At 46.9% G+C, this 27,706-nt stretch overlaps 2 protein-coding genes across 5 annotated transcripts; one reads left to right on the top strand and one right to left on the bottom strand.

Annotated features, from left to right (window-relative positions):
* Positions 1–264: 264 nt before the first annotated feature.
* On the bottom strand, positions 265–27,258 carry vps8 (VPS8 subunit of CORVET complex). Of its 3 annotated transcripts, none has more exons than XM_040178351.2 (45): positions 27,048–27,258; positions 26,207–26,275; positions 25,592–25,722; positions 25,331–25,427; positions 25,221–25,253; positions 24,941–24,995; positions 19,726–19,850; positions 18,804–18,890; positions 18,571–18,638; positions 18,107–18,260; positions 17,891–17,950; positions 17,273–17,380; positions 16,890–16,970; positions 16,535–16,705; positions 14,759–14,833; positions 14,378–14,413; positions 13,630–13,720; positions 13,036–13,082; positions 12,865–12,954; positions 12,140–12,186; positions 11,726–11,948; positions 11,523–11,612; positions 11,181–11,232; positions 11,021–11,063; positions 10,717–10,789; positions 10,283–10,402; positions 10,074–10,145; positions 9,756–9,875; positions 9,146–9,202; positions 8,964–9,046; positions 8,386–8,470; positions 7,992–8,090; positions 7,308–7,397; positions 6,996–7,042; positions 6,769–6,913; positions 6,568–6,657; positions 6,297–6,482; positions 6,118–6,199; positions 5,764–5,846; positions 4,849–4,929; positions 4,598–4,767; positions 4,173–4,341; positions 3,183–3,236; positions 2,406–2,486; positions 265–746 (listed from the first exon to the last, which is right to left on the bottom strand). In XM_040178351.2, the coding sequence occupies exons 1-45, from the start codon at positions 27,117–27,119 to the stop codon at positions 621–623; spliced, it is 4,218 nt and encodes a 1,405-aa protein (XP_040034285.2). In that variant the 5' UTR covers positions 27,120–27,258; the 3' UTR covers positions 265–620. The 3 variants fall into 3 exon arrangements, with proteins under 3 accessions (XP_040034285.2, XP_077960743.1, XP_077960744.1); XM_078104617.1 differs by having other exon boundaries at positions 27,150–27,245; XM_078104618.1 differs by lacking the exons at positions 24,941–24,995; positions 25,221–25,253; positions 25,331–25,427; ... (1 more) ...; positions 26,207–26,275; positions 27,048–27,258 and adding an exon at positions 20,110–20,243.
* On the top strand, positions 21,680–23,781 carry LOC120820502 (DELTA-sagatoxin-Srs1a). Of its 2 annotated transcripts, none has more exons than XM_040178353.2 (3): positions 21,680–21,801; positions 22,602–22,694; positions 23,095–23,781. In XM_040178353.2, the coding sequence occupies exons 2-3, from the start codon at positions 22,627–22,629 to the stop codon at positions 23,519–23,521; spliced, it is 495 nt and encodes a 164-aa protein (XP_040034287.1). In that variant the 5' UTR covers positions 21,680–21,801; positions 22,602–22,626; the 3' UTR covers positions 23,522–23,781. The 2 variants fall into 2 exon arrangements, with proteins under 2 accessions (XP_040034287.1, XP_040034288.1); XM_040178354.2 differs by having other exon boundaries at positions 21,769–21,872; positions 23,095–23,760.
* Positions 27,259–27,706: the final 448 nt, after the last annotated feature.

The following is a 27,706-nucleotide window of genomic DNA, read 5'->3' as shown; positions in this document are numbered from 1 at the left end:
GTAAAAAGCTAATTACTTGTTATGGGTGTTGAAACCTCATGGGACAGTAGGCAGGTGCAAATAGCTGCATTCACTATTAAAGTGTTTGGTTTGGTCTCTTACACCTTTGTCAGTGGCTCTAAGCATCACACCATGACACTCCGCCCTCTGGTAGGTTTCCTCGAAATCCCAAACTTTCAAAAAGTAACTTTCATTTGCAGAGGAAGTCCCCGACATTCCCCATGAAAGATGCATATTTCATCTTGTGAAATACGAGATGTAAAAGAGTCTTGATATTTTTACTAGTTCAAACAGAATCATTCCGTCGCCGAAATAAACGTTACAACATTCTTTGCATCTATGACGGGACTCAGCTTTTGACATCCTGTGACCAACATGCGAACCAAGCGAAGTGGTTGAACCAGCTGTGATACACAAACAATGGAATCAAAGCTACACAGAAGAATCACAGTGAGCAATTATTATTAATATCAAAACGTTTGTTTTAAGGCTTTAAACAATGTAGGTGTCTCCCAACAAAAGAACGATGGAAAACGACTGTGCCACATGCATGTAGAAGGTTGGGACCATCAGAAGAACGTCCTCTGACCAACTCCAGTGATCCACAAGCAGGCATGCTGCTACTCCTCCAGTAAGGGTGGGGGGGACAGTTTGAGTGTGAAATGATCCGGTCCGGTTTGGGCTGCCGTCAGAAGCCCCGTCTTGTCACTGCTGTGGCAGTGGGAGAGTTCTGTGAGGATGGACAACTGGTGGAGCAGAGAGGAAAAAACGTCAGTCATACAATGTCTCTATTTGCCTCCCACAGAAGCAAAAACACGCACACACGTAATCACTTTAGAAAGTGTGTATTTTAGACACTCCACACATTTGAACGTGTTGAACAAGCGACTCTTTGCTCTCAGCTCTCCATCATATGACGGCTGTGTCTGAAGTGCCAACGATCTCCCCACATTCAGCCAGGACGTTTTCCAGCCCCCTGTCTCTCAGGGGCACAGTGGTGGTCCTCTGCAGGGTAGATGTGGAGATGGAAGTAGCCTAGCAGCTAGCAACATGCTCCATGGTCTGAAGTGGTCTGTTTGCACTCGTCCCCCTTCTGTTTGACACCTGGAGGGATTCCTCTGCACAGTTCTACTCTTTGTTTTACTTCCAATGCAAAACGATCTCTCCATCTTCAACCACCGTCTCCGTCTCTCCCATCTAACTGAAAAATACTGTATTGCATTCATCTCGACCACAATAATCTCATAGATCAACGCGTTAACTTTGACAGCCTTTATCCTGCAGGCCACAAGATAATTCCACCACGTATTAGGCTTGCGGGCCTTGAGTTTGACATATGTGCTCTAATTGACTGAGTTGGCATAATGCTATCAGCATGCAGAATACTGCTTCCCATGTGTATCACATCTGCATGTAATGCTGCTCCAGGTGTTCATATCATCGGTCATTCATTTCGCCCACATCTTAGATTCTAATTAGGTCTGGTCTGTCATTATGAAAGAAAACACATGCACACAAGGCCAGTGGGAAAGGTACTGAACTGAATTGCATTGAACCCACACTGATGACACACAGAGACACCTGCCAGCACAACTATTGAATCATTCGCACAACATTCACACACAACTACCGGCGCTACTTTGGGTCCCGCTGAGTGGGGGATCAAACCGCCGATCCTCTACCGCCGAGCTACTGTCCCCCATGCACATGTCAATCATCAGTCTGGCACACTGTCACGGGGCTGTCATTTCCTAGGGTGCCCATATGACTGGATACCAACAACATTTCCCAGACTTCAACACTGTTTACTGACCCGGAGAACCGAGTGACGGTTTGAAAGGATTATGCACCTTGAAGGGATGATTTAAATACACGAGGGTCAGCAGGACCTTGTAGCAGTATCCTGCGCTAGAAAATGCTAAAAGACTTTATTACAAAGGGTAAAGGCGACATAATGTTAGTGCATCCTTGTGCAGATCGGGCCGATGTTAATGAAGCTTAAAGCATGAACTTGAAGACATTATCGCGACTGGAGAAACACACAGTAACTTTATCCTTGTTTCCATGTTTATCTGCAAGATTAGAAATATCTTTGGATAATATATTTATTAATTACATTTCATATACATGATATTCATCCCCTCTTTGTGTTTCCTGCGTATGGATACAAACTTTTAAGGTGATTCCGAATATTAAATGCAAGATAACCTTCAGACCACAGAGGAGCCTTTTTGTGAGTCCTGAGTCACGATGTGGCATAAATCAGCTCGGGTCCAGGTCAGGGTTTAAACCACTACGGCCACGTGTATTATTGCCATGTTTTGAGCTGTCTGCAACAACAAACAGTTGGTGACGTCCGTAATGCGGCTAATCGGCTATTCATGCATCAAGTTCTGAGCCCTTACCCTGGATGGTCCTCGGTATAAACACCGCAGCTGATCCCAGGACTGTTGCTGCTGAAGGTCCAACGTTGTATTAACAAACACCTGGGCGACAACACAAAACCAGCATGATGTCGTCTCAGCGTAAATGGGAAGACCAAACACAATGCATGCTCGCTCATTTCCACACAGTCGTCATTGCTTTGTCCCTTTGCTGTCCAGTCTTCTGAGCCCTGCAGGCTGGAGTCTGCTCTCAGATGCTCTCAGCCGCTCTCAGCCGCTCTCAGCTGATCTCAGCTGCTCTCAGATGCTCTCAGCTGCTCTCAGCCGCTCTCAGCTGATCTCAGCTGCTCTCAGCTGATCTCAGCTAATCTCAGCTGCTCTCAGCTGCTCTGTTGCTGTTCACCAGCAACGGGAATTCTCAGTTACCTTTATTTACTCTAGCTATCCATGCCACGAAGCTTGGACTGTTTGCATTTGGATTCTTTCCCTCGCCATGTTATTGTCAGTCACCCGCCTGACAATAACCAGGATGTTGCTATCACACTTTATGTACTCCGGCTCGCCCCGTTTCAAATGAAACTCCACTTCATTATCAGTTGGATCCTAGTTTCAGAAGACTTTTTATGTCATCGGAATAAATGTTGGTATTTTCCCTTATTTCAACTTTCTGAATGTAAATGACCTTTTCAAGTTAAGACAGAATGCCAACGAGAAGAAAACATAACAATCTAATAATAGTAATCAGGTTACTGCAGATAAACATACATTTGGAAGCTGGCGAGCGGAACAAAGGCTTACCTTCCTCCTGCGAGCCTCTGCTCCTGCGTCATGGTGCAGTGATGTCACGCGGGTCTGAGGCAGAGAGGACAGTGAACGCCACTGAACGCTTAGATTACAAGCAGCACTGGAGCAACAAACACCCGCCGCTGTATCACGAGAGGACTTTATGGAGTTTCATCCCAAGCCACCTCATAGGCAGCCCTTCAAACTGGTTTGAAGACCTTTCTTCAACGGCACAATGACCCCACAACACGCAGCAGAACTAGGAGGAGCGGATCGGGATCAGAGGGGGGCTTGTTTGATGAAATTGCACTTTGTTGTTTCTTGTTCGTCTGGGTTTGTATCCTTATGGTTGAAATGCACTTATTGTGAGTCGCTTTGGATAAAAGCGTCAGCTAAATGACACGTGAAGCCTTGTTCTCTTATTCTGATTCCTCCCTAATTGCGAGGCGTATGGGCGCGATAAGCAGCCCGTAATGACGGCTGTTCTGGTGCTGTGGGATTGAACACCATGTGTGACGGACAGTAGTTGAAACAACAACCTGAGAGAGATGGGATTTGGAGATTCCCAATATCAAAATTCATGGCCCCAAATATACGATCGATGGGCAGCTGATATTCCATCTGTAGTACTGTGGTACCACTACTGGACTACGAGTTAGAGTTGTCCAATTAATAAATGAATAGATTTCAACTCTGTGGTCTTCTCCTCTGAAAACACTCATTTACGTCTCTCTGTCCATATTTCTAAATACATTATAATTAAATAGCCCTAATATTTCAAAAAGCAGATGTTTGGAGATTAGCTTGTTAGGCACGGGGTCAGTTCCCTTTAAATCCAGTGTCTTAAGACCTGAATGATGAATTCATGAGTATCAAAGCTGGGAGCAGACTCTGCAAAGGGCATCTTCACCACAACACATTGAATGTGAAATATATCCTTTCATCTAATATGTAGTCCCTCATGTCCATCCACACACACACACACACACACACACACACACACACCTGTGCCAGGGACGTGCTGCGGCCTCTCTGCGGCTCGCTGGAAGGCCCGCCCCTCCCCCCTTGGCTGGAGGAGCATTTGTAGCAGCTCCAGCGCTGTGGCAGCTCTGCAGTCGGACCCCAGGCGGAGTCCTTCTGCTGCAGGCACTGGTAGTGGTACAGGTGGCCACAGCTGAAGAGACAAACACACACGATATCGGTTCCTCATGTGATGTGACATATTTGGTAGAACCCCCCCCCCCTTTCACTGCAACTGTTTGTAAAAAGTAAAAATATTGTAGGGAAGTTACACGTTACTACGTGTGACATCCATCGCGCTGATGGAGCGATCCTTCGCTCTCTCTCGAAGGTTTCTCCCTTTTATATCTCATGAAGTGAAAAAGCAGACAGACAGAAGCCAGACGCGTCGAACACCTCTGCTGTGGTACCTGAACACAATGATCTCCTCAGCAGAGTCCAGCCTCCTCTTGTACTGCTGGAGGCAGATGTTACAGAAGTCTTGTCGTGGGTGAAGTCCCCTTGTGACGGCAGCGCGCAGGTGAGCGAGGGACCAATGGAGGTCATGATTCAGAAGACTAGTGGTTGTTTCAAGTAAAGTCTAAAACAGAAAACACAGCATTACTTCCCCTGTCAACCACAAAGATTGTACATTTAGTGTATTATTTAAACAGCACTTGACCTGTTCATAGTTAAACGTGTCCAGCATGCCCAGGATGAGGCCTTGGATCTCTGCCAGCTTCCCTTTCCCATAGACGGGGTCCTGACAGGCGTCAAACAGCGTTATACACAGCAGAAAGGTTCCCCTTAAGTAACACACACCAACACATCAGGATACAGTTAGTGGAATTAGCCATTCCTCAGGGAACCCGTCTGTCTGCAGTCGCCCGTCTGTGTGCAGTCGCCTGCCCGTCTGCAGTCGCCCGCCCGTCTGCAGTCGCCCGCCCGTCTGCAGTCGCCCGCCCGTCTGCAGTCGCCCGCCTGTCTGCAGTCGCCCGTCTGTCTGCAGTCACCCGTCTGTCTGCAGTCGCCCGTCTGTCTGCAGTCGCCCGTCTGTCTGCAGTCGCCCGTCTGCCTGCAGTCGCAGTCTGCGTGCAGTCGCCCGTCTGCGTGCAGTAGCCCGCCTGTCTGCAGACACCAGTCTGTCTGCAGTCACCCGTCTGTCTGCAGTCACCCGTCTGTCTGCAGTCACTCGTCTGTCTGCAGTCACCTGTTTGTCTGCAGTGTTTTATTGTTGTTTAGCTGCGTCAGACTGGCTTGTATATTTTACACACGACTTTAACTTGTTGTGCTTTTGACATCGTCATTAGTCTGTGTTTATAATGCACATAGCTATCCCTAATTGGTTTGCTTGGTATGTGTGGTTTCATGATTCTGCTTATATTCATTTTATCTCCTTTTATTCTATTCTATCGCCTACTTTGTAAAGGGTAACGATGCATAACTTGCGTGACTTTGTAACAACAACCCAGAGACTACAGATGAAAAATAACCATGGCTAATAACAGGAATGTTTTATTAATGTACACTGCCAAAGAAACAAGAAACTTGTTTGCTCCCTTTTAAGTGGCAGTATAAAGAAAAGCCGCTGACACACCCTCAGTATCCGTTGGATGATGGCAGGCAGGGAGATAAAGCTGCTCATACAGTTGAGCACCTTCATTGTGAGCTCCTTCAGCACTGAGACACACACACACACACACACCTCATTAACAGCATGGTCAGCATCAATGAACATACTACTTAGGTGGTATCATACATGATACAAGGACCTCATCCATTTCTGTTAAACAATGACATTGTTATACGTTTACTCTTTGTCTATACATTTATACTAGTCAGAGTAGAATATGTGAAATACGTAGCTTTCTTTAATTAAAAATGAATTGATTTCTCACGCTACAGTAAAATAGTGAGGTGGCTTCAGTGAAGGAAAAGTGTGCGTGTTTACCCTCAAACGTGTGATCGTCATTGAGCCCCTTCACTCGCTTTTGAGACGCCATCATGGTCTCCAGAAGTGGAAACCACAAAACCTGGAAGAAAAAGTAATGAATGAGGAGGCGTGTCAACATCACCCCTAGCCCCCCCCCAACCCCCCCCACACACACACACACACACACACACACACACCTCTCTCTGCTGCTGGTAGAAGCTGTCAGAGTTCCGATGACATAAGACAATGATGTCATTCAGCGAGTCCTTTACTCGCGTCAGTGAGGATGCACCGTCTCCCTCCTCTTCATCCCACCTTCCTTCTCCTCCATCAGCTTTCCTCTCACTCTCAGCCGTGAGGCGACTTAGTGTTTCCTTCAGTCTCTGTCAATGATGGTGAAATGTGCATACAATCGGTAAAGTAAGAATGATTCGGTCATTAAGTAATCCAGTGAATGATGACCGCTACCTCTAACAAGACAGCAAACGCTCCATGAACGTCTCCCTTCTTCTCCAGCAGATATGCGGTAGCCTCGTTGAGGTGGTACTTCTGCGTAATCTAGAGAGAAGCACATGCGCTCACAAAAGCTGGTAGCTCCACGACCACAGTTCGGTGCACTCCTCCTACACCTCCCGCAACTCCTGTACAAAAACACGTGGAATATCCTACCTGCGTGGCCTCCTCCAGCCTGTAGTGCTGGGAGGTGTGGAGGAAGCGCAGGAGCTGCTCGGGGCCAAAGCGGCACGTTAAGTCCAGCAGAAGCTCATGGAGGTCCTGTTCCAGAGCCAGGGTGGTCCCCAAGTGAGGGCCTTGCCTGTATGACGGAGCAGACGAGAAGTGAGAAGGAACATGAGGGAGAAAGAGCGGCAGAATTGGGGAGGAGTGAGGCAGCAGACCGTGTTTCCAGGAGGCATCTGAGGAACTGGAAGAGCAGTTGGTCATCCTAGAGAGAGAGAGAGAGATTTACTTATGTGTGTATATATCATACGCGTTAAAGCCCTTTGAATGGAAATGAATTTAACTGATTTGAGAGAGAGAGGATGAATCCAAACATAAACCCATCTGAACACGCTGTAGCTTGGAAGCACAGATTTGTTTTATTGTTTTTACACTTCAGTTAGTACATCTGTGCTAGCTTGTAGCATAAGCATGTAGCCAGACTGTCAGTACCAATATTACCAGACAAAATAGATCTATAATAACCTTACCTGAAGCTTGCTGATGATTTGTTGCACCTCGTTGGCAAAGTGAAAAACCACCAGGTCAGCAGACTTGCTGGGGTCAAGGGTCACCAGCTCCTGTTAGCACATTTTGAGGGGTTTGTATGGTAGAGTTAGGGGTTCGGGTTGGATGCCGGATCATGTCCTACTTTATCCACACCTTGTGTTTCTAAATGGTCTCGATTCAAAAAATAGGTACTCAAAATATATATATAATTACCTTGTGGGAGGATCACTCCCTTCACACTCACATGCACTTTCTGTTCTGCTGGACTGTATTCACTTATTTCTAAACTAACACATAGCCTTATATGCTAACCCATAGCATTATATTGTATTTTATTCCTCTTGCACTATGTCGTCTTATCCGTCTTGTCGTCCATTGTCTTGTCTGATGTCACGCGCCAACAGCAAAGTCAAATTCCTTGAATGTCTGACATATTTTGGTAATACATGTTTTGTGACTCCTGATTGTAAATCCATTGACTAAATGATGTTAAAGAGGTCAGGATAACTCCTGGAACATGATTGACAACACGCGCCATGTATTCTGGGGCCATGTATTCTGGGGGTGCCTTGAGACACCGTCCGGTGTGGAGAAGAACCGTCTTCCTCCCACAGTGAGCAGAAATAAAGACGTCTGCTTTGGAATCGTCTGACGTTTGCTCTGACCTGTATGTGCTGAAGCGCTTTGTCCCGGACCGTCTGCTTCTCCTCGGGGCCGTAGCCGGGCATCGACAGCAAGTTGTGGATGTAGCTGAAGATCTCCTCCTGACACACACACACACACGAACACACACACACGAACACACACACACACACACACACACACACACACACACACACACACACACTTGTAATGCTTTATTTGATTCTGCAGAGTACATAACAATAGCCAACAGGACTGAAATAAAGCGCTCGCCCCACACAGCCAGGCTACCTGCTACAGAGACAACTTTCATTTGTCATCATAACTGACACACCCAAGAACCCAAGATTCAAATTGAACAAATATCATCCAAATACACGTATGGTCTACTGGATGTGAACTGTAGTCCTACAGTACCTTTCTGAGGGGGTCTCTCAGGTAGCAGTCAATGATCTTGTCATATGAATGTTTCTTTTCATAAAGAAGTTCACAGATTTGGTAGCTGCAGGGAAAACAAGGATGACCAAATGTAATAAGAATAATGCTCGTGACGTATAATCTACACGTTTTATATATATTAATATGTATATACTGTGTACTAATCATCAATAAATTATATACGTATTCATCACATAACTGTGTGTAAAAGATGTCTCTCATAGGGATAAACAGACAACATTACGTCAAACAATTGTCACTTCCATTCTTCTCCATGGAGCATTTCAGCCACTTTCAGAATTGTTTTTGTTATATGGAAAAACACGTCCAAAGTACTGCTTGGTTTGAGAAAGCTGACAGCATCAAACAGCAGGCAGACAGTTTGAGGCTCGCTGGGGACGAGAGTGAAATGTGGGACTGGGAATATGGGAACTACGGTTGGACCAATAATGTCACATCACAACCCTTAAAAAGTTGTGCATTTGAAACAATGTTACTCTTAACACTCACACTTCAGAGAGAAAAGCATGCAAAGGTAGCAGAGGGTCAGTACTCACAACTTGGCCTTCTCTGCCAGAGTCAACAGCCGGCCCTCATTGAACTGGACCACCCCCCCCACCTGCAGCAGCTCCAGCAAGACCTGCAGACGGGCCAGAAAGAAGCCAGGGACGTGAGGACATCGTCTGAAACCAAAAGGACGACAGTCGGAGAGGTGTGTTGGGGGGGGGGGGGGTCTAACCTGCTGCCGCTCAGTGTGTCTACAGTCATCGTCTGGACCACACAGGAACTCCAGAACCTGGGACGACAGGAAGAGCAAAGATGGGAATGGAACCACAGTTGAGGTGCAATAAGCATAAAGGTTTCTTCTCAAGATCTGAGTTATATTATTTACCAAAATGTAAAAAATACCCGTTTGAACATGGAAAACTACCCTCCAAAGGACATACACCACTTTGAAGAATTGTTATTCATGTGCGACACGTTGTGGTAAATGTGACACTATTTGTAAGATGAATGAACGATGAATGAATCAGTCGGTGGGAGAAGCAGGCGTGACCCTGCTACCAGAAAGGAAAGGGTCAAACAGTGAGGGGACCCTGTGCTTGCTGCATGCTTCACTGCGTTGCTTTATAAATGAACGCCATATGTTGAGTTTCCCGTTGCTTGTGCACCCATCGGGGTTCACACACGTTTTGACCAATGGACCAGTGGACCGTACGAACCCGGACCCCTGCAGTAGCTTTGCCTGCACTTTATCCTGCGCGTACGAGACGCCAGATCTCAGCGAAATGATCCCGGTCACATAATCTAGAACGAAACCCTGGTGTCCGGGGGATCGGATCGGTTACCTGATCAAAGAGCTTCCTGTTCACAAAAAGCGTGTTGTCTGGCTTGGCCAACTGGCGAGCCAGAAACGTGAAGAGCCCGCCCACCTGGGATGGAGTAAAGTCTGGGTTGTCCACCATCACCTAGGTAACCAGAAGGACACATCTTTTATATAAATAGCAGTGATTTTTGTCTCCAATAACAGGGACGAGATCAGAGACTGTGTTGACATGAAGCCCCTCAGCCAACCAAGCCGTCAATGTCCAGAGTACTGAGCTTCTCTCTGTGATCCGTGATGTCTTCACCTCCAACAGAACATTGAATTGTTTCTGTGATTTTACCTGAAGTAAGATGTCCACTATCCTCTGCTGGTACTCCAAGGCCTGTTTGTCATTCTTAAAGTCTTCAAATGTCTGAAAGGAGACAACAAACGCACCTTTCAAACTGACCGAAGCTAACGTCACCTTTCACGTCGTAGGCTCAAGATATGTAAAATGAATGAGTCATACAAGACCAGTGCGGCGGCTGAAACAATGTGAAGGCGTCTCACCATGGCGAGGACATTGAGGAACTCGCGAGAATCAAAGTGGAGGAGTGTGCGAATAAACGGGAAAACCTCCTCCTCCTCCAGCGAGTCGGCCGAATGGAGACGGATGAGGAACTCAAACACCTGAAGCGCAGAAACACACTCGCAGCATCAGCGCAGTGGTAGTGTGATGGCTGGTGACCACAAACACAGCCCCCCCCCCAGCATCGGCCCCAACACACATGTGGATAAATGAAAAGAGCGTCAAGAACAGCGAAGCTGTCTCAAGGAACCGGACGCACCAAATCCGCCAGGAGCACAACAACAACAACAACAACAAAGATCATCTGTTACACAAGCGCTGGTTATGATAAGTCAATGTCAGTGTGAAAATTCAAGTAAGATGGTTCTTCTGTGTTCACACGCTGGTCAGATTGTGCCGTTGTGACTTCAGATACCTGGTTCTTGACTTGAACCACGAGATCTTCAGGGATGTCTCCCAGTGGATACGCCCTTCCTGCCAGACAGCAGCTACACACACACACACACACACACACACACAAAATCACTTTTAACACAGGTGCACTTGAGTTAGTTTTTATGGAGTTTATATATTACAATGCGTTCCATTTTTTATTTTGGTGGGGGTACTTTGTCCCTGTGTTCTCAAAGGGAGCCCTGCTCTAATGTATTACATGTCATTTATGTGTATGTATGCCACAGGTATCAATCCATCGAGGGGTCGACTGTGTGATAATGTACCTTATGTACACCAGAATTTTGTTTCCCATCACCACTTCCTCGTCTGTGCCAGAAGAAAATGAGCAGAGTGAAGGATTTAGTGTACTTTTTAAAACTTCAAATGCTAAAAGAGTTGCTTAAGAATGTTTGGTGCTATGAACTGTGGGCTGTGTGGCGTGACCTTTTAGGCTCCTCCCCGCTCTAAGTTGTGGGCCAATCACTGCAAAGAGTTTCTGAAATAAAAACATGGAGTAACAATTATTATAGATATTGTTTCGGACCTGTTGTGGAGTTCCTGTTAAATTATATTACATGATATTTAATATGAGCAATAAAAGAAGCAGACGGGGACCTGCTGATTGTATGACATCACTGTGTTTCTTTGCTGAATTGAAGTATGACGTATCAGCACCATTTAAAGCTCATTTTAAATCCATACAAGAATTGCTTTAGAAGTGAAGAAACCCGAGCGAAGCACCGTAAAGTCTCAGATGATGACACGACCATCCGGTGGAGCGCTCACCTCCATCGGTGTAATGTAGTCATTCATGCCGCTGTTGAAGACGTAGATCATTGCATCGTAGAGCTGGTTCTCCCAACACACTTGAACCACCTTCAAACGGTAAGAAGACGTTTACTGGAAACGATACCAGTGGAAATAAGGAGAGGGATTCGTCCTGGCTGCTGGTCGCCATTCTTTACACTCCTTACAGTCTACAAACACACCTGCTGAATGTCCAGACTGGTCACATCCAGATGGACTATGCATCTCTCCAGGCTGTCCATCATTCCGTTGCTATGGTAATGGGCCAGGAGGTCCCTCATGATGGGCGTGGTGAGGTGACCAAGACGGTCCGCAACAATGTACGACTCCATTGACTCCAGAAAGACGCCCTTAGCAACCGTGTTCTCCCCCAGCTGAGCATACAGCTGGTTGAACATCAGGTCGCTGCACGCACGCACGCACGCACACACGCACACACACACACACACACACACACGCACACGCACACGCACACACACACACACACACACACACCATGATGAAAACAAATAGAGCTCCAATCAGCATTCTTCCTGCCGTCCATGACGCCTTATGGTGCGTCCTCTTTACGTCTCGATGAAAGCATGCAGACTTACGCCCTCTTCAGCAGCAGGCAGTAATCCACCAGGACGGGAACCACCTCCTGAACACACACAGAAACCTGAATCAACACGCTACTGCTGACCAGTAAGCATCAACAGGCCTCGACCTGAGAGGCAACAAAGTCAGTGCTGCCAGATTCTTTCATCGCCGAGCTCCGTTTTCTAGTTTAATGACTTTAAAAACAGCCGAATATTTAAATAGTTTCAATTGCAAATTGAGTTGCCACCAAACTCTAGCAAGCTGCATTAAAGGGGTCGTTGTGGCGCAGGGGTAGAGGGAGCGCTGGCAACCACAAGGTTGGTGGTTCGAGTCCCGGTTCGAGTCATGTCGAAGTGTCCCTGAGCAAGACACCTGACCCCTAATAGCTCCGCGGGCAAAATGTAAAAAGCCACGGGTTAAAAATGTAAGTCGCTTTGGATAAAAGCGTCAGCTAAATGACCTGTGATGTTATAATTAAAAGTAATAAAGAAAGATGTATATGTATTGAAAGGCTATTAAATTATCTGCCGTTATTACCTAATGGAATGTGAAAAAAACTAATTCAGCCACTGATTGCTACAAAAATATACGCCCCACATAATTTCAGTCTGAAAAAAAACGAGATAAAATGTTAATTAGGGAAATAAATAAACATGATATTTTCAATGGCAAAGCTGTATTCTTTAAATTCACCCACAGTGTTTAGATGTAATCACATCTATAGGCCGACAAGGCTTACATGGAAGTGCTGCTCCATCACTTGGATCTTGCCTTGTTCTGGACACTTCTTCAAAGCGTGGTCTGCAAACTGGAAAAGGATCTCTACCATCTGCACACACAGGAAGTGGTTCATGTTGGAGCTCAATGCTCCCCGCAGGCGCAACACAGAAGACCGGGTTCCCGTTCTCACCTTGTCACCTACGACTCCCTTCTTTTTCATTTGATCGCCCAACAGGCCTAAACAAACATGTCACGCGTTACTTTCATCATGCAACAATCACATATTATCATATATTTTGCGTGCTGCATGAACATGAATGAAAACATGACTGAATATTACCGTTGTCATAAAGCATCACATTAACTAAAACGACCAAAAGCTTTATTCTGCACCAGGTTCTTAACTTGTTCATGTATAGATTGTCTCTATACTTTTTAATGCAGCCTTTTACAGACGCTCTTACTTAGTTATGTGTTCTAATGAAGGTACATAGTGTATTTTTGTGTTGTTTGTGAGCAACTAACCCTAACACAATTTTCTAGTATTGTGTTTGAATTTAAATCATGATAATGAAGCTAACTCTTAGTGAAGACAGTTGACCTTCATGAATACAGTAGTTGAACTACTACTAAACGTGGAATCTATCACATCCTCATGGAGGGATCCGCCGTCTAAACAGGTTTTTTAGTGCGAGGGGGGTGTTGACCCCCTGATGAAGAGGGATATAGACGAGGACCCGGGCCACACGGAGGCTGCTGGATGTCTGACATGCGTTCCACCCACCGACCACAGCTTTGGCCGCTCCCTCGTGGAAGGACCAGGCCAGAGAGAGAGCCTCCACGAAATGCTCCTGCTTCAGCAGGCAGTCGATGCGCTGGACGCACGGAGACACGGAGACACAGAGACACGTCTTTCAATCACAGGCTCTGCGGCTTCATCCCCGGCGCCCATGTCCACGCGTCCTTGGGAAGGGACACTTAACCCGAATAGCCCCGCTGGCTGTGACTACGCTGCGTGAATGTTAGCTACTGATTGACAGGTGTCAGATCAGAGTGTGAATGATGACATGTAGCGTTAAAGACCGGTAAGTGGTGCAATTGAAGGTAAAGTTGTGTTTCTCTGTTCCGTGTTAAGCTCAGTGGACGCGAGACACTCATTAATGTTTGTGTAAACGTCAACGAGGTGGTTGTGTGTCTGTATCCTCCGTGTGATGCGCCACACATTCTGTCGTGTGCAAATGAATCACTGTTGGCAGAGCTGGTTTCAACACCAATTCCCATTTAAGAGACAAAGTGGCCTCGCTGTCCTTGGCAGACGGTTTCCAAGGTAACTATCTGGAGGATGTGATGAACTCAACCTTTTGCCATCAACCAAACAAGTGTTCAAATCGCACACAAGCAACTATGAAACTGGTTGGACAAATACTTGTGATTGTTTAAATGACATCAGCATTTGGTAGCAATAAAACGTGAAAGAAAATGACGTTTAAATACGTAGATGTGCGACGTTACAGCCACAGGCTCAAACGTACCTCTCTCCAATTCCTCAGGGTCATAATGTGAGCCGACTGCAAGACAAGAGAAGATCGCGTATGAACGCCGCTGAATTCCATTCACGCCACACTCACTCACACATACTCACCCCCCCGTTTCATTCTGCCACGAGGCTCTCAAAGTAAAAGCACCATCTAACTCGTGTCCCTACTGGAGGGATGATCGGTCTGTCACTGGTGGTATTGTTCGGAATTACTTTTATTTTAATGACTTCTTTAGCAGCCTTGTTATTGGGAGGGGGGGGGGGGGGGGGGGGTTGTGTCTGGTGCATGTTTTGTTGATAATATGCCGGGAATAATAAAAATAGCATCTTGTCAGTCTCTCACACACACACACACACACACACACACACACAGTACCTTGGTGCCCAGATAGACTATTTGTCCCCCGTAGCTCGACACGGACTGGTAGCAGGCCTTTTCCCCCACTAAGGCCTGGAAGACAGACACACACGGTGATGCAGACCAGCAGAAGCACAGTATCGTATAGAGAGAGAAATGAATGGATCCTGCCAATATTACTGCTTCTTTGGAAGATTTTGGGTTACTGCCGTCCAACTCGAGAGCGGATATGGGGGCTAATCTGCTCAGATCCCTTTACAAATGAACAACCTTGCAGATCAGGATTTCAGATGGTTCTACGTATCGGTCTTCACGTTCCGTTCCCTCTGAAGGGTATAAAAGCGGCAAAGTAGCCAGAGCTTTTATTCAGATACTCTGATAAAACCGCATCCGGTCCCCGTCGGCCAACGGGACACCAGCCTGGTGTCAGCTGGCAGGTCGTCTTTGCATCAGCAGAGCATCGCAGGCCCGGTTGCGTTAGCAGATGTCGGGTGTTGAAGAGGAGTATCAGCAGTCGCCAACGTGTCAACGACGGCTTCATTTGATATATTTCAGTGCATCCGGAATGTGTTCACAACGCACTTGTTATGTTACAGCCGTGACCCAAATTGGATTAAATTCATTAGTTTCCTCAATATTCTACACCCCATAATGAGAAAATGAAAAAGATTATTTAATTTATTAAAAATAAAGCGAAAAAGTATTCACATCCCCTGCCTTTGGCAGCATTCACAGCCTCATGTCTTCTGGAGTCTGATGCTACCACCTCAGCACACCTGTTTCTGGGCGGGTTCTCTCATTCTTCTCAGCAGAACCTCTCCGGTTCCATCAGGCCGGAGGGGGATACATTGCTGCGTTCATCGTTCCCTCCATCCTGACTAGTGTCCCAGTTCCTCCTGCTGAAGAACACCCCACCACCACGCTCCACTGTAGGGATGCTATGGGCCAGATGAGCAGGGGCTGCTTCCTGCAGACACCACGCTTGGCATTCAGGCCAAAGACCTCAATCTGAGTTCCATCAGACCAGAGGTCTTTGTTTGTTTTCACCGTGACCATCGGCTTCTTGGTCACCTCCCTGAGTAAGGCCCTTCTCCCCCGATCGCTCAGTGCGGCTGGGCGGCCATCGCTAGGAAGACTTCTTCCATTTCTGGATGACGGAGGCCACTGTGCTCATTGGGACCTTCAATGCTGCAGAAATGTTTCTGTACAGTCTTCAGATCTGTGCCTCGATATGATCCTGTCTCAGAGGTCTGCTGGTTTGTGCTCTGACATGTGCTGTCAATGTGCTATAGACAGGTGTGTGCCTGGCATGTCAGCAACTGAATAAAGCAGGTGGACTCCAATCAAGTTGTAGAAACATCTCAAGGATGATCAGTGGAAACAGGACGGACCCGAGCTCAATTTTGAGTGTCATGGTAAAGGCTGTGAATACTTGTGTACATGTTATAGTTTTGTGCTTTATTTCTGTCCCAAAAACGTTTTCACTTTGTCATCATGGGGTGTTGTGTGCAGAGGAGGAAAACAAATATTTGAATCCATGTTGGAATAAAACAGCAACATAACAAAATGTGGAAAAAGTGAAGCGCTGTGAATACTTTCTAATCAAAAGTAAAAAATATTCTTGTTGCTGGAGTTGTGAGCCTCATTGGTGCGATTACATTTCATATTGTCGCTCTTTAAAAGGCAAGTAAAAAGTAAGTAGAGCCTATTTTTATTAGCAGCATCATTATAAAGTGAAGACTGTAAAATGCCTCTGACCCAATGAGTTTGGACTCTGATCCTGTCCTCTCTCACCAGAGCTTGGGAGACGTTCCCTCCAGTTGCCAGCGATTTGAAATGTCGGCTGTTATAGACCAGCTGCACCTGCTCCAAGTCAAGTGTCTCCAACACCTCCTGACTGGGCCGGTCCACCACCTGCAGCTTCTCACGGCTGTCCACCAGGAGCAGCGTACGACTGTTGATCCACTGCAGAGACAGAGGACAAAGTTCACTCCGTGTTCGCCTGGTTAGCATCGAGGTGAAGACAAACGGACAGCTCTACTCCATCAAACTAAATCTCAAGAACAACATGGCGCACGTGAGAATATTTGGATCTGCGGAGGAGGACCAAAGACGTCGTTACCTCTACAGAAAAGGTTTGGGTTCTTACACTGAGGCTGATGATGTCACAGCTTAGGTGGAGTTGTTTCTGCTTGATGACATGGATGGTCCCCGTCTCCTCCTGCTTCACCTGAACCAACAACCACAGCACAGACGGAAGCGTTCTAATACTAAAAGACTGTAGAAGCAGTAGCATGTAGACATCATGTAAGCATCTTCTACACAAATCCTACAACTAGACCTCCCTCAATTGGGCCTTTGAGGCAGTTACGTTTGGCCCACTTCTCTCCCTGTCGAGCTTACGGGTCTTTGTCCGTCAAAACATTCAGAACCACTACTATAATGCACCGGTCGTCTCCCTCCAGTGGACATTTAGAAATATAAACCGGTGTGTTGCTTGTGGATCCGGGTAGTTGAAGCAGAAGTAAATACCAGGAGGAAGTGGACCGAATCTCCTTTACAAAAAGCCAGGATTGGGTTGACGGTCTTCTGGACGGGAACAAACTGCCAGGCGAGCTGAGGAACACTGGCCGGATCCGACTGGTGAGAGACAACGCGTCATTAGTTCATATTTAGTCTCGTGAACTGATGTTCCAAATGCTCATACAGTAGATGTAAAAAGGAAAGTGTGCTTTCCATAGTGTGACATGCTCAACGTGTTCAGTGACACGGCCCATTAAACCCGCAGAAGAAGAGATTGTGTGTGTCGATTCTTCAGAAAGAGTTACTGATAATATTAATAATGATGATAATTTGCAGGGGCTTGAATGTGTGAACGCCACGTAATGGTGCTTTGTTCCTGTGAAAAAAATACCAGAACCCGACATCATCAACAGCACGGCAACTATCATTTGTGACACTAATTATTCCATTCAGGAACGCGAATGGTGCGCATAAAAAAAACAAGAAATAAATGAACCTTGATTTGTCAATAGTATCCAGTCAGCACATCCATGCCAATCTTATGCTAAAAAACGGCTACAACTGTTGCAGAGTCCCACGGCATGCAAAGAATTGAGCCAGCATCAACATGCAGAGGAGTACACAGACCTTGCTGTAGGGCAGAGTCATCCAGACCTTCAGAGACGGCTTCAGTCCAATGACCAGAATCTGGTAAAGAAAACAAAAGACAGAAACATCAGAGCGAAACAGAGCGGCGGCGTCGAGACACAGGACACTAAAGGCCGGCCCTGCTAACAAGCCTCGCTCAGCTAACAACCTGCTGAGCCGGCAGCTAGAAACAGGGCCACTGGCGGGTGCGCGTACCTTGGTGAGAGAGGCCATGGCCAGCAGCGAGTACAGGGTGATGGGGTGGTCTCTGAAGTCTGGAGGAGCCCGCAGCGGCTCAATGCAGCACACTTCTCCTTTCGAACCACTGAAGAGACATCGGGAGTCACAGGACCGCATCCCCATCACCCTCCTGGAGACACGGGGGACAGGGGGCCGGCTTACTACTCACAATATATGAATCATTTGCGTTAAAGGAATTGAATGTGTTGTTCATCTTCTACATTGTTCATTCTGTACACATGACATCATTGTAGTCTGTCCATCAGGAGACGGACCCTCCTCTGACGTTCTCACTGAGGTTTCTTACCCTTTTCCCACATTGTTTGGGGAGTTTTTCCTGTGCCGATGTGAGGGGTTTTCGGGACAGAGGATGTTGTATGTGTACAGACGTTAAAGCCCTTATTTGTGATTTTTATTGTTGGACCTTGAAAGTCATTTACCTGAACGACAGCTCAAAGACGGACCCTCCACTGTCGTTGCACACTGCAAGAGTCGGGTCGTCTGTGAACTAAAGACACAAAACGTTCATCAGAATGAGGGATCCAACTCCCAAGTGTGTGGGACGAGCAAGTGTACAAAGAGAGTGTTGACAGCATACAGCCACGCGCTCCTCAACGGGGGGCTGAATGGAAGATGGTGATATGTGTGTGTGTGTGTGCGTGTGTGTGTGTACCTTCACGTGCAGTATAGCCGTCCCCGGCGGGTGTGCATCAGTGATGGTTCTCAGGAGCTTCCCACTGGCTAAATCCCACATTGTGATCTAATCATTCAGACAGACAGACACACAAAAGGCAGATTGTTAAGAATTTAACAGAAGAAGAAGGTTATTCTGATATTTAATATAATGAAATTAGATTGGACAGGATTAGGCTTCATAACAAAGGCTGAAAGAAATACCATTGGTAAGTTTAATGATGAAATGGTTTTTCATTGAATGTACAATGTATTTCATTGGCATTGATCATTTTCATACTTAGTTTGTGATAATTGGCTTAAGCTACATTAACATATATGTCATGCAGGAGCTTGTTTATCGGAAAAATGAAAATGCCGGATACATAAAAAGTGTTTGCCTCTAAAAAAAACTATTGTTAATGCATTTATCTTCTTCTCGTCTTTTCTTCACATGTTCATGGAGATGCAGACGTTCCACAGTTCTACAACGCCCGGGAAGCAGTTTGGGGGTTTGGTTCATCTACCAGTCCTCACTTCCTCTACTTCATTTAGCCAAGTTGGTTTTCAAGCATCCAGGAAATCATTTTGACAATTGCACCAGAAGAAAATGAGCCAAAGCAACCGAGACAAACTGTATAAAACAACATTTCAGCCTTTTACACCACAAGTGATCACACGTTTTCCATTTTGTTTGCCTGTGAAATTATTTCACACCAAGTATTTTGATGTGCAAACCGTTGCTTCTCAATTAGCACATTTCTATAGTAGTTCATACAAGAACAAGACCATCAGCTCTCTGAGCTCCGCCCGCCCACATCAGGCCCAGCCGCCTTTGAGCAAACAACACGATGTGCTGAACTGGAGCCCTCAGCAAGGAACCCCGATGAACCCTAATGGAATGTGATCACAGGCATGCGTACCTGCCCTTTGGCGAACCCGCAGAGGAGCCGCGAGCAATCGTGGTTGATGCTGAGGGCGGAGACGGCTCCAAACTCCGCCCCCGTTGCCTTGGTACCCAGACAGAGCCGCAGAGCCTGGTTGGTATCTTGGAAGGAAGAGGAAGTTGAAAGCGTTTGTCAGTCTTGGAAAAGGTGTAGATGGTGTATAAAACTAAAACAGAAAAACACATTAGCAACACATGAGGAGATGCAAGAAAAGAAAAAGAAGCTAGTTGCAAATCACCAGATGAAAAAGCAAAAAGCATAAAGCATGCACGGATGTGGCTCGGCCAAACTAAAATGCCGCGTTGCATCCAGAACGAACCACATTAAGCATCACAGGGCCATCTGACAAGGGGTCCATACCTTTTCCTGTGCAGGCATCATGTCAGCAATATAAAGAGACATGGGTCAGCCCTGCTCCCCCAACACACCAACAGCACATTGAGAGACACGCCGCGTTGCATCTTTCACCATTTCCCATAGAAGTTGTGACATTCCTATAATATAATAATAATAATATTCTGCTTTTAGCGAGCAGATTTTGGTTGATCGTACCAGACCTCCTCACACTATAGACCATGCTGAGTGAGAGAACCGTTCATAACCATAGACCGTATAATGCACGGCGTGCAAACATGACAGTATTCAGAGGACGTTGTCACTAACTGAAGCATTTCTCTCTCACGCGCCGTGTGTCTCTGTCCCAACAATGGCCCGACCATATGGCAGCGTACAGGGGGTGTTGATTGACGCCTGTCGTTTTTTCAGAAATGGGTTGTTGTTCTCAAAAAAAACCTGACAGGTGCATCAGGGTTTGATATGTTGGGAAAGATTAGCATGCTAAGAGAGAAGGAGATGGAGACAATAATGGGCTGTAACGGTGTGAATTGGACAAAGCTCAAGTGGTGCAAAATGAAATTAACATGGAGTGAAAGATTAAAGCATAGTTATTGCTCAGATCATTTGAAGTTTGGGTCCAGGGTGAGATTTGCTCGGTTATTTGAGAGCTGGACTTGTTTTTGTGAAGCGCTGAAGTGGCGTAAAACCAAATCAATCCCACGTTGCAAGTGCTGCACACTGTAAATGCAGCAGATGTGTCTGATGTGTGAGGGGACACCTGGAAGTCGCTTGATGTTGTCGTGATTTCATTCCGTGCACAGACTGCATGTGTGTCTGTCATGGGAGAAACTCCTCCCTTGCTACAGCAAACCTCCCTCAACAACTTCCCGCTTACATTTGACACTTGACATTTGTTTGTTTGACACAAACATCATGGAGACCAGCTCCCTACACTCGCTCTGCACCATTAATACACCCAACCAGTATGGAATGGAACGCGATGAATCCGCCAACTAAAACGCCTCCACGCTGACAGAGAAACAAGCTAATAAGGGTTTGACTATGAAACCGGCTCCTTTAACATTACATTGTGGATCATTTCCACGCTTACGGTAGGATTTTGTGATATTGGGCATCAGATCTTCACGTGATGAAACAACAAGCGTGTATTATGAAACTGCTGCAGTCACACAGCGAGCGCTGACGCATTCTAATGATTACTGCAAACAATACTCTACTTTATTACTGATTACTGATACGCCTGCTGATAGAAACACTTGGTCTTTTATTGGGGGGGGGAGGGCCATAAATCCTTCAATCAAAAGGGATCAAATCACAAGCTCCTCCACAAGGAACCATATTCTGTCCGTGCTCGTCTTGGCTCTCGCTTTGAGGCGATATCTCGCCGCCTCGTTCCATCAGCGTATCGTTCCTGCTCAGACTCGTGGCGTCAGCAGTCCCTGCCCTCCTGGGGGACGCCATGGACAAACAGTGGACACCTTTTGTGGAAAGGTTCAAACAAAAGGCTGAGCGTTGACGTGAACGCGAGGCCACTCCCGGTGATAAGGTGTGGGCCAGGTGGGGGGGGGGGGGCAGATACTGGACAGGAGATAAGGAGGGAGTCACCTGGTGCCTGAAGGTCAATAAAAGGTGGTGTAACGCATTGACCACCACATCCTGCGTCTGGTTTCTTCGAAGCGGGTGGATACGTACCAGGTACGTCTGAATGGGACGCGGTGTCGCGTTGTCGTAATTTGCTATTCAGAAAAAATGAAATAGGACTATTGGTAAGTGTGTTTATTTATTTACTTTACACATCAGCTGCGGCTTTGTGTCCAGATTACTAATAGTCAAACCTAAAAACTTAATAGTATCAATAAATTGTTCTAATTAGCATATAGTAAAGTATGCCAAATAAGTACACGTTGATCAGGTTGATTATTGATTGTTATGGAATTAACAAGTTGAAGTTTATCCAGATACATTTATTTTATTATGAGCAGATGTAAAGTGATGTCTGAACCCTTAGTTAAATAAACCTTAGACCAGCCGTGTCGGTCATGCTAGTTATTAGTTATTAGTCTACTCGCACTGTGGCTGCAGCGCGACCGGCGAGCTCATGAAGTCGGGGGTTCTTGTCTTAATGTGACTCCTCGTGAATCTTCAGAGAAAACACAGCAGCTATCGCTGTTTTCCATTTATTTGTGGCGGCCCGCCCAAATAGAATCATTCGTTCAGTTTATTGGTTTGTTTATTTCACCCGCTATAATTCTACCTATCTGCAACTTGCTTTGCCGTCTTGTGCTTGGCACCAGCCAGGACCGGTTAAAAAAACACAGCCTCGATTACGCTGTACAGGGGGATGGTGTGTGTAGACACAACCTCCTTACAACATGGGAACTATGTGTATGATACCGTTACTTCTCCTTCAAGCCACGGGGGGGATGTTAAGAGCTTTAGCGGTGGAGACCACAATGAGTGTCACCCAGCTATGAAGTTATGAAATGTGTCTCCAGGTCCCAGCCACCGCGCTCCGTCACAATGCCTCATCGCCTCTGCTCCGTGGAGATCAACAACAACTCCAGCTGCTACACCCTCTCCAACCCGAGGTCACGCACCGCTTCTCCACACACCGAGTACTCACACTGCACACCTCACTTCCTGCTCGCTGCCGCACTTTGCTTTTGAACTAACCCACGGCATTATGTTTTATTTTATTCCTCGTGCTCTGTTGTCGTCCAGTCTGCCGCTACGCACCAACCGAATTCAAATTCCTCGTATGTCTGACATATTAAGGTGATAAATGTAAACAGGACCAAACACTACACACACACTGTAACGCACAGCAGCAGCAACAGATGCCGGGGTGGTAAAAAAGTATATTTTGCTCTTTTGTGGCCTGCACATCTTTTTACGCTCTTTTTCATTAAAACGGTGGCCTGCGAAGTGAACAGAGGGCCGCGTTTGCGTGTCTGCTTTGCCTTTTTCAACGTGGCGTCCCGTGTTCAGGGTGTTCACTGAGAGCGGCTGCTGCGAAGTCCCCCTGCCGCCCGTGGTGGCGCCCTACTCCAACGCCAGCGCCTTGTTCAACAAGACCAGCGGCAGCGCCACCGGGGCCGTCGGCGTCTTCACCTACGACCTCTTCAACGCCGAGCTGTACGACTACAGCCACTCCGTGGCGGTCATGTTCTCCGTGCCCTACGACCGGAACCTCTACTCCAACTGGCTCGCCGTGGGCATCTTTGACAGGGGGAGCAGCTGCGATTACGACCTGTATGACCTCATGTACAATGGGAGTGAAACCTGTTTTGCGCGAGCCAAGGCCGACGGCTCCAGCGTCTCCTACGAGGGGGACTACGCCGTGGTCAGCGCCTCCATGTCCGACAGCGGCGAAGCCGTCCTCAGGGTGGACATCAGTGACACTGGCATGTATTAATCCTCCTGTAGCTGCCACGTCGCAGGATGACGGGAATTGCTGCTCAATGGCGCCCTGTCCATCCCGGGAGGGGGATCCCTCCTCTGCCTTCTTTCTCCCTGCTAAAGGGGGGAGTTTCTCCTGCGCCGATGTGAAGCTTTTGGTACGGAGGATGTTGCACTGTAAAGCAACTTTGAGGCCAATTTGTAATGTGTGATTTGTGGGCTATGCAAAATAAAATGAATTGGTCACCAGCTGCAGAGGTGCTTCTTAAAATGTGATTTGACTTTTTTGATTGCGACTTTGGGAAACCAACATACATTGAATTGAATGACGCTGCATTGTTACATATGACTTAGTTGAGTTAAACTTCATTTTGTGCGTGATTAAAATATCATGTGTCGGATGTTATTATTACACTTACAGACATTTGAGATTCTATATGTGGAAGTGTTATAAATACAACGCTTTCAGCCAAGCGCGCGCGTGCGTCGGAAAAACGTTAGCATACAAGTCTAACACAAACACAATCCCCATCTGACTCTCGTTTTCTTCATTAAAGGAGCATCTGAGATTCTTGTAGAAAATGAGGTAACACAAGGTGAGCGACTGATATTCAAATGGTCACTTTGTAGTTCCTTTCAAATGAAGCTAAAGCGCTTTGAAACGCGATTAGTGAGTTAACCTCCGTTACTCGGCCCACACAATCCTTAACACGACATTAACCTCTTACGGAAAGGGGAGGGGCTTATAGCAGGAAGCAGAGGACGGACTGTCTGTCTCTTAACCCGAAGCCTTTCGCCGGCGATGGAAAGTGACACGGAGGATTCTAATTACCGTGACTCCTTTAACGATTTGCACAATCGGATTGTGAAAGCTGAGAAACGCCGCTTTCTAGATATTACGGTAATCAATAAATCAGAGGCGGGACTGAGAGTCTGTGATGAGGGGGGGAAGTGATGCAGCAGAAAGTCACAAAGAGATGACCATGTTTTACGAGTGTCTTAAAAGCGTCCTACTAGCGTTCCACCATCGTTTTACCGGTGTTTTGTTGTTCAATTATATTTAGGTGTTGTAAATAAAGGGGTGGGGGGGGGGGGCTGTCCACAGATTTGACGTTTTACTCGGAACAGCCTCATGGAAGACATAAACGTTCTGACCAAACAGGACGTTCAGCACACAGAACTGTCAGCAGTGGTGATTGACACATCTGGAAGGGCTCACAAGGCCCCGACAACCGTGTCCTCCCCAAAGACAGGTGAGGCCAGCGGGGACCGTCACTAGACGGTGTCCTGAAGAGGGCGCTGGTGAGCAGTGGGAGGCTCAGCAAGAAGGAAAAAGGAGGAACAACGTGTTCTATACCATCAGTTGTTTGGTTGTGAGACGTGTGCGTAGGACCTCAAACACGAGTCGACTACAGGTTTACAAGTTTGGACTCACCGAAGACCAGAGCCAGACCGTGAGATGTCCCCACTGCAATCACACCGGCCACCGTCTGAACAAAAACAATGCACAGCTTAGCGACCATCACAGGACGCCAGGGACACGCGTCCAGCGCTCTGCGTGCACATCAGAAGACGCAGGGTAGCATCGTCTAGAAAACGGGCCTACAGATAGAAGCGATCGCTGCACCGCGAATCCACCTTCGACGTGGTGGAGATCAGAAGCCGTCACAGAAAGAGCGTGTTACCAAAATGACTACTAATCAAAAAATACTCACTATAGCCGTTGGCAGTCCAGCGTCCACTTTGTCCTGAGGGAAATGTAGAATTGTTTTTGTCATGCTTGAATACACGAATGCATTTATGTCCTAATTGTTGTTCTTCTTACAGCAGCGGACACGATCTGTGCAGAGATGCCCTTCAGCAGGCCGTGTCGGAGAACAGACCCGTGAGCGGCGGCATTCAGATCCACGGTCCTCCTCCTCCTTCACACGGGAACACACAACAAAGAGGGGTCGCGTTATTGACCTGTTGTAGTACATCTCCATTTTGAATACATATTGTATTTGCAATGAATGAAATATCATCTGTGTAGACTTTTTTATAAATGCCAAAGAGGGGAGCATTGTGCGCGCGTGTGCATTCACGCCTTTTGAGGTGCGCGGGGTCTCCGCTGTCAGAGCTGGCCAGAGAGGAGGTGTCACAGGAGTGAGCATCCATGTTGTCGGTGTTTAGCAGGCAGGTATCCTCCAACACAAAAGGCTCCTCCTCATCCTCCAGCTGCAGACAGCGCACAAGTGAGACAGAAGGAAAGGACAATCCATCAAACGCAGCTCGGTCACAAGGTTCTCTCCTTCATGATGGATTTTCTTCTCAATATCACAAACAACTTCAATCTATTTTACTGGAGGATCAAACTCTATCCGGGCAGATCTAAACCATTTCAACTGCAAAACGGGGCTAAGCAGTTGTCCCATGCTAATTTTGAGTCTATAGAACCAGTTCTATAGAGCCTCCTTCGTGCGTTACAGCACTACCTTTAAAAGGAGGGAGAGTGGTGAGGATGACCTGCTGTACTGTGAAATGTACATTACACTGCATTTGTCGACAGCAGGAAGTGATTAGCTTCTGACCATAATATGATTGATATAATATTAGTCTAAAATATACCAGTTTAAAATCCACCCCTGGTTCTTTGGAGAAGCTTTGTTGTTGAAGTTGTTTTGTTGACCGTGTGCGAGTGTAGTAGTGATGGAGAACTTACCTCGTTGAGGATGCTCTCCAGAGTGGGAGGTGTGTCTACTTGGGGAATGTCAAACTCCTTATCATCAATCTGAGAACAGCAATAGAAAGCATTCTTTGTCTCTTTATGCGTTCTTCATGTTTATGAAAAACATTCCCACGGGATAGTCCCAACAGACCGTCTGCAGAGGACTGGGTGACTATGTTATGTAAAGATGTACTGTAAGTATAAAGATCAGCTTTGACAGATTAGAAAAACACTGCATTCTGGAATGTAATGCAAAAGAAACAAAGTGGACGAGTCAATATGGATGAACCCAATCTACTGCACGTTTCACCTGAGCAACCTCAGCCGCTCTGTGAACAGGTAAGAGTCTTGGCAAAGGACCTCCAGAGCCATTGCACAGTGGTCCTGTGCTGAGATATGATCATCATCATGCGGATCTTGTCCCAGATCAAGTTGTGTCGTGAATCACATCCCATTTACCACGAACAACATCCTCGATTTAACCGTTTTATTACTCCGTTCGTCGGGCACAACGCACAGTAACGGAGCTTGAACGCCCCACTGAAGGAGCGTTAGCTGCGCTTCAAACAGTGGCAAAAGAATCGGGTGTTCCATGACCACGTGATCCTGGACTACGATCACGTGATCAATCGAGGAAGTTGTAATAGCTTGAGTCCATTCCTTACGTCTTGATATGTCACTAAAGTAGAACCCAACATCAAGCTTAGCACAGATAAATAACGTGACCCGGAGAAAAGAACCCCGCGCGCCATCTCGGTTTGTCGACACTTTGCTGCTGGGACTTCATGTCGCTGTCGTCTGCGCCATGACACCCGGACATGTACGAGTCTCTCACCGCGTCCATCTCCGTCAGGTTGAGCTGCGAGGAGGCGGAGAGGAGGCTGCGGGCGTCCGGAGACTCCGACATCGCCGTGTTTACATGCACAGCGGGGCTGACCTGCGTTTCTCTGCGTCCGCTCCTCCTCTTCCCCTCCTCCTCCTCCTCTTCTTCTTCTGCTGCTGCTGCTGCTGCTGCTTCTTTTTCTTCTTCTTCTTCTATGGCTTTATGGCGTAAATCAACCAGCGTCCATGCGCATTACCGCCACGCGCGCTCTGGAGGAAGGATCGCACAACACACAAATCACACACCACACACCGGGAAAACAAACACACACATCACACCGGGAGAACAAACACACACAACACACCGGGAGAACAAACACACACATCACACCGGGAGAACAAACACACACCACACACCGGGAAAACAAACAGACACATCACACCGGGAGAACAAACACACACCACACACCGGGAAAACAAACACACACATCACACCGGGAGAACAAACACACACAACACACCGGGAGAACAAACACACACATCACACCGGGAGAACACAAACACACAACACACCGGGAGAACACAAACACACAACACACCGGGAGAACAAACACACACAACACACCGGGAAAACAAACACACACATCACACCGGGAGAACAAACACACACAT

This window comes from Gasterosteus aculeatus, chromosome 6, assembly GCF_964276395.1.
Source record: "Gasterosteus aculeatus chromosome 6, fGasAcu3.hap1.1, whole genome shotgun sequence".
NCBI classification, from domain to species: domain Eukaryota; kingdom Metazoa; phylum Chordata; class Actinopteri; order Perciformes; family Gasterosteidae; genus Gasterosteus; species Gasterosteus aculeatus.
Note: the sequence above shows the minus strand (reverse complement) of the source record. Positions and strands in the feature narration are given on the sequence as shown.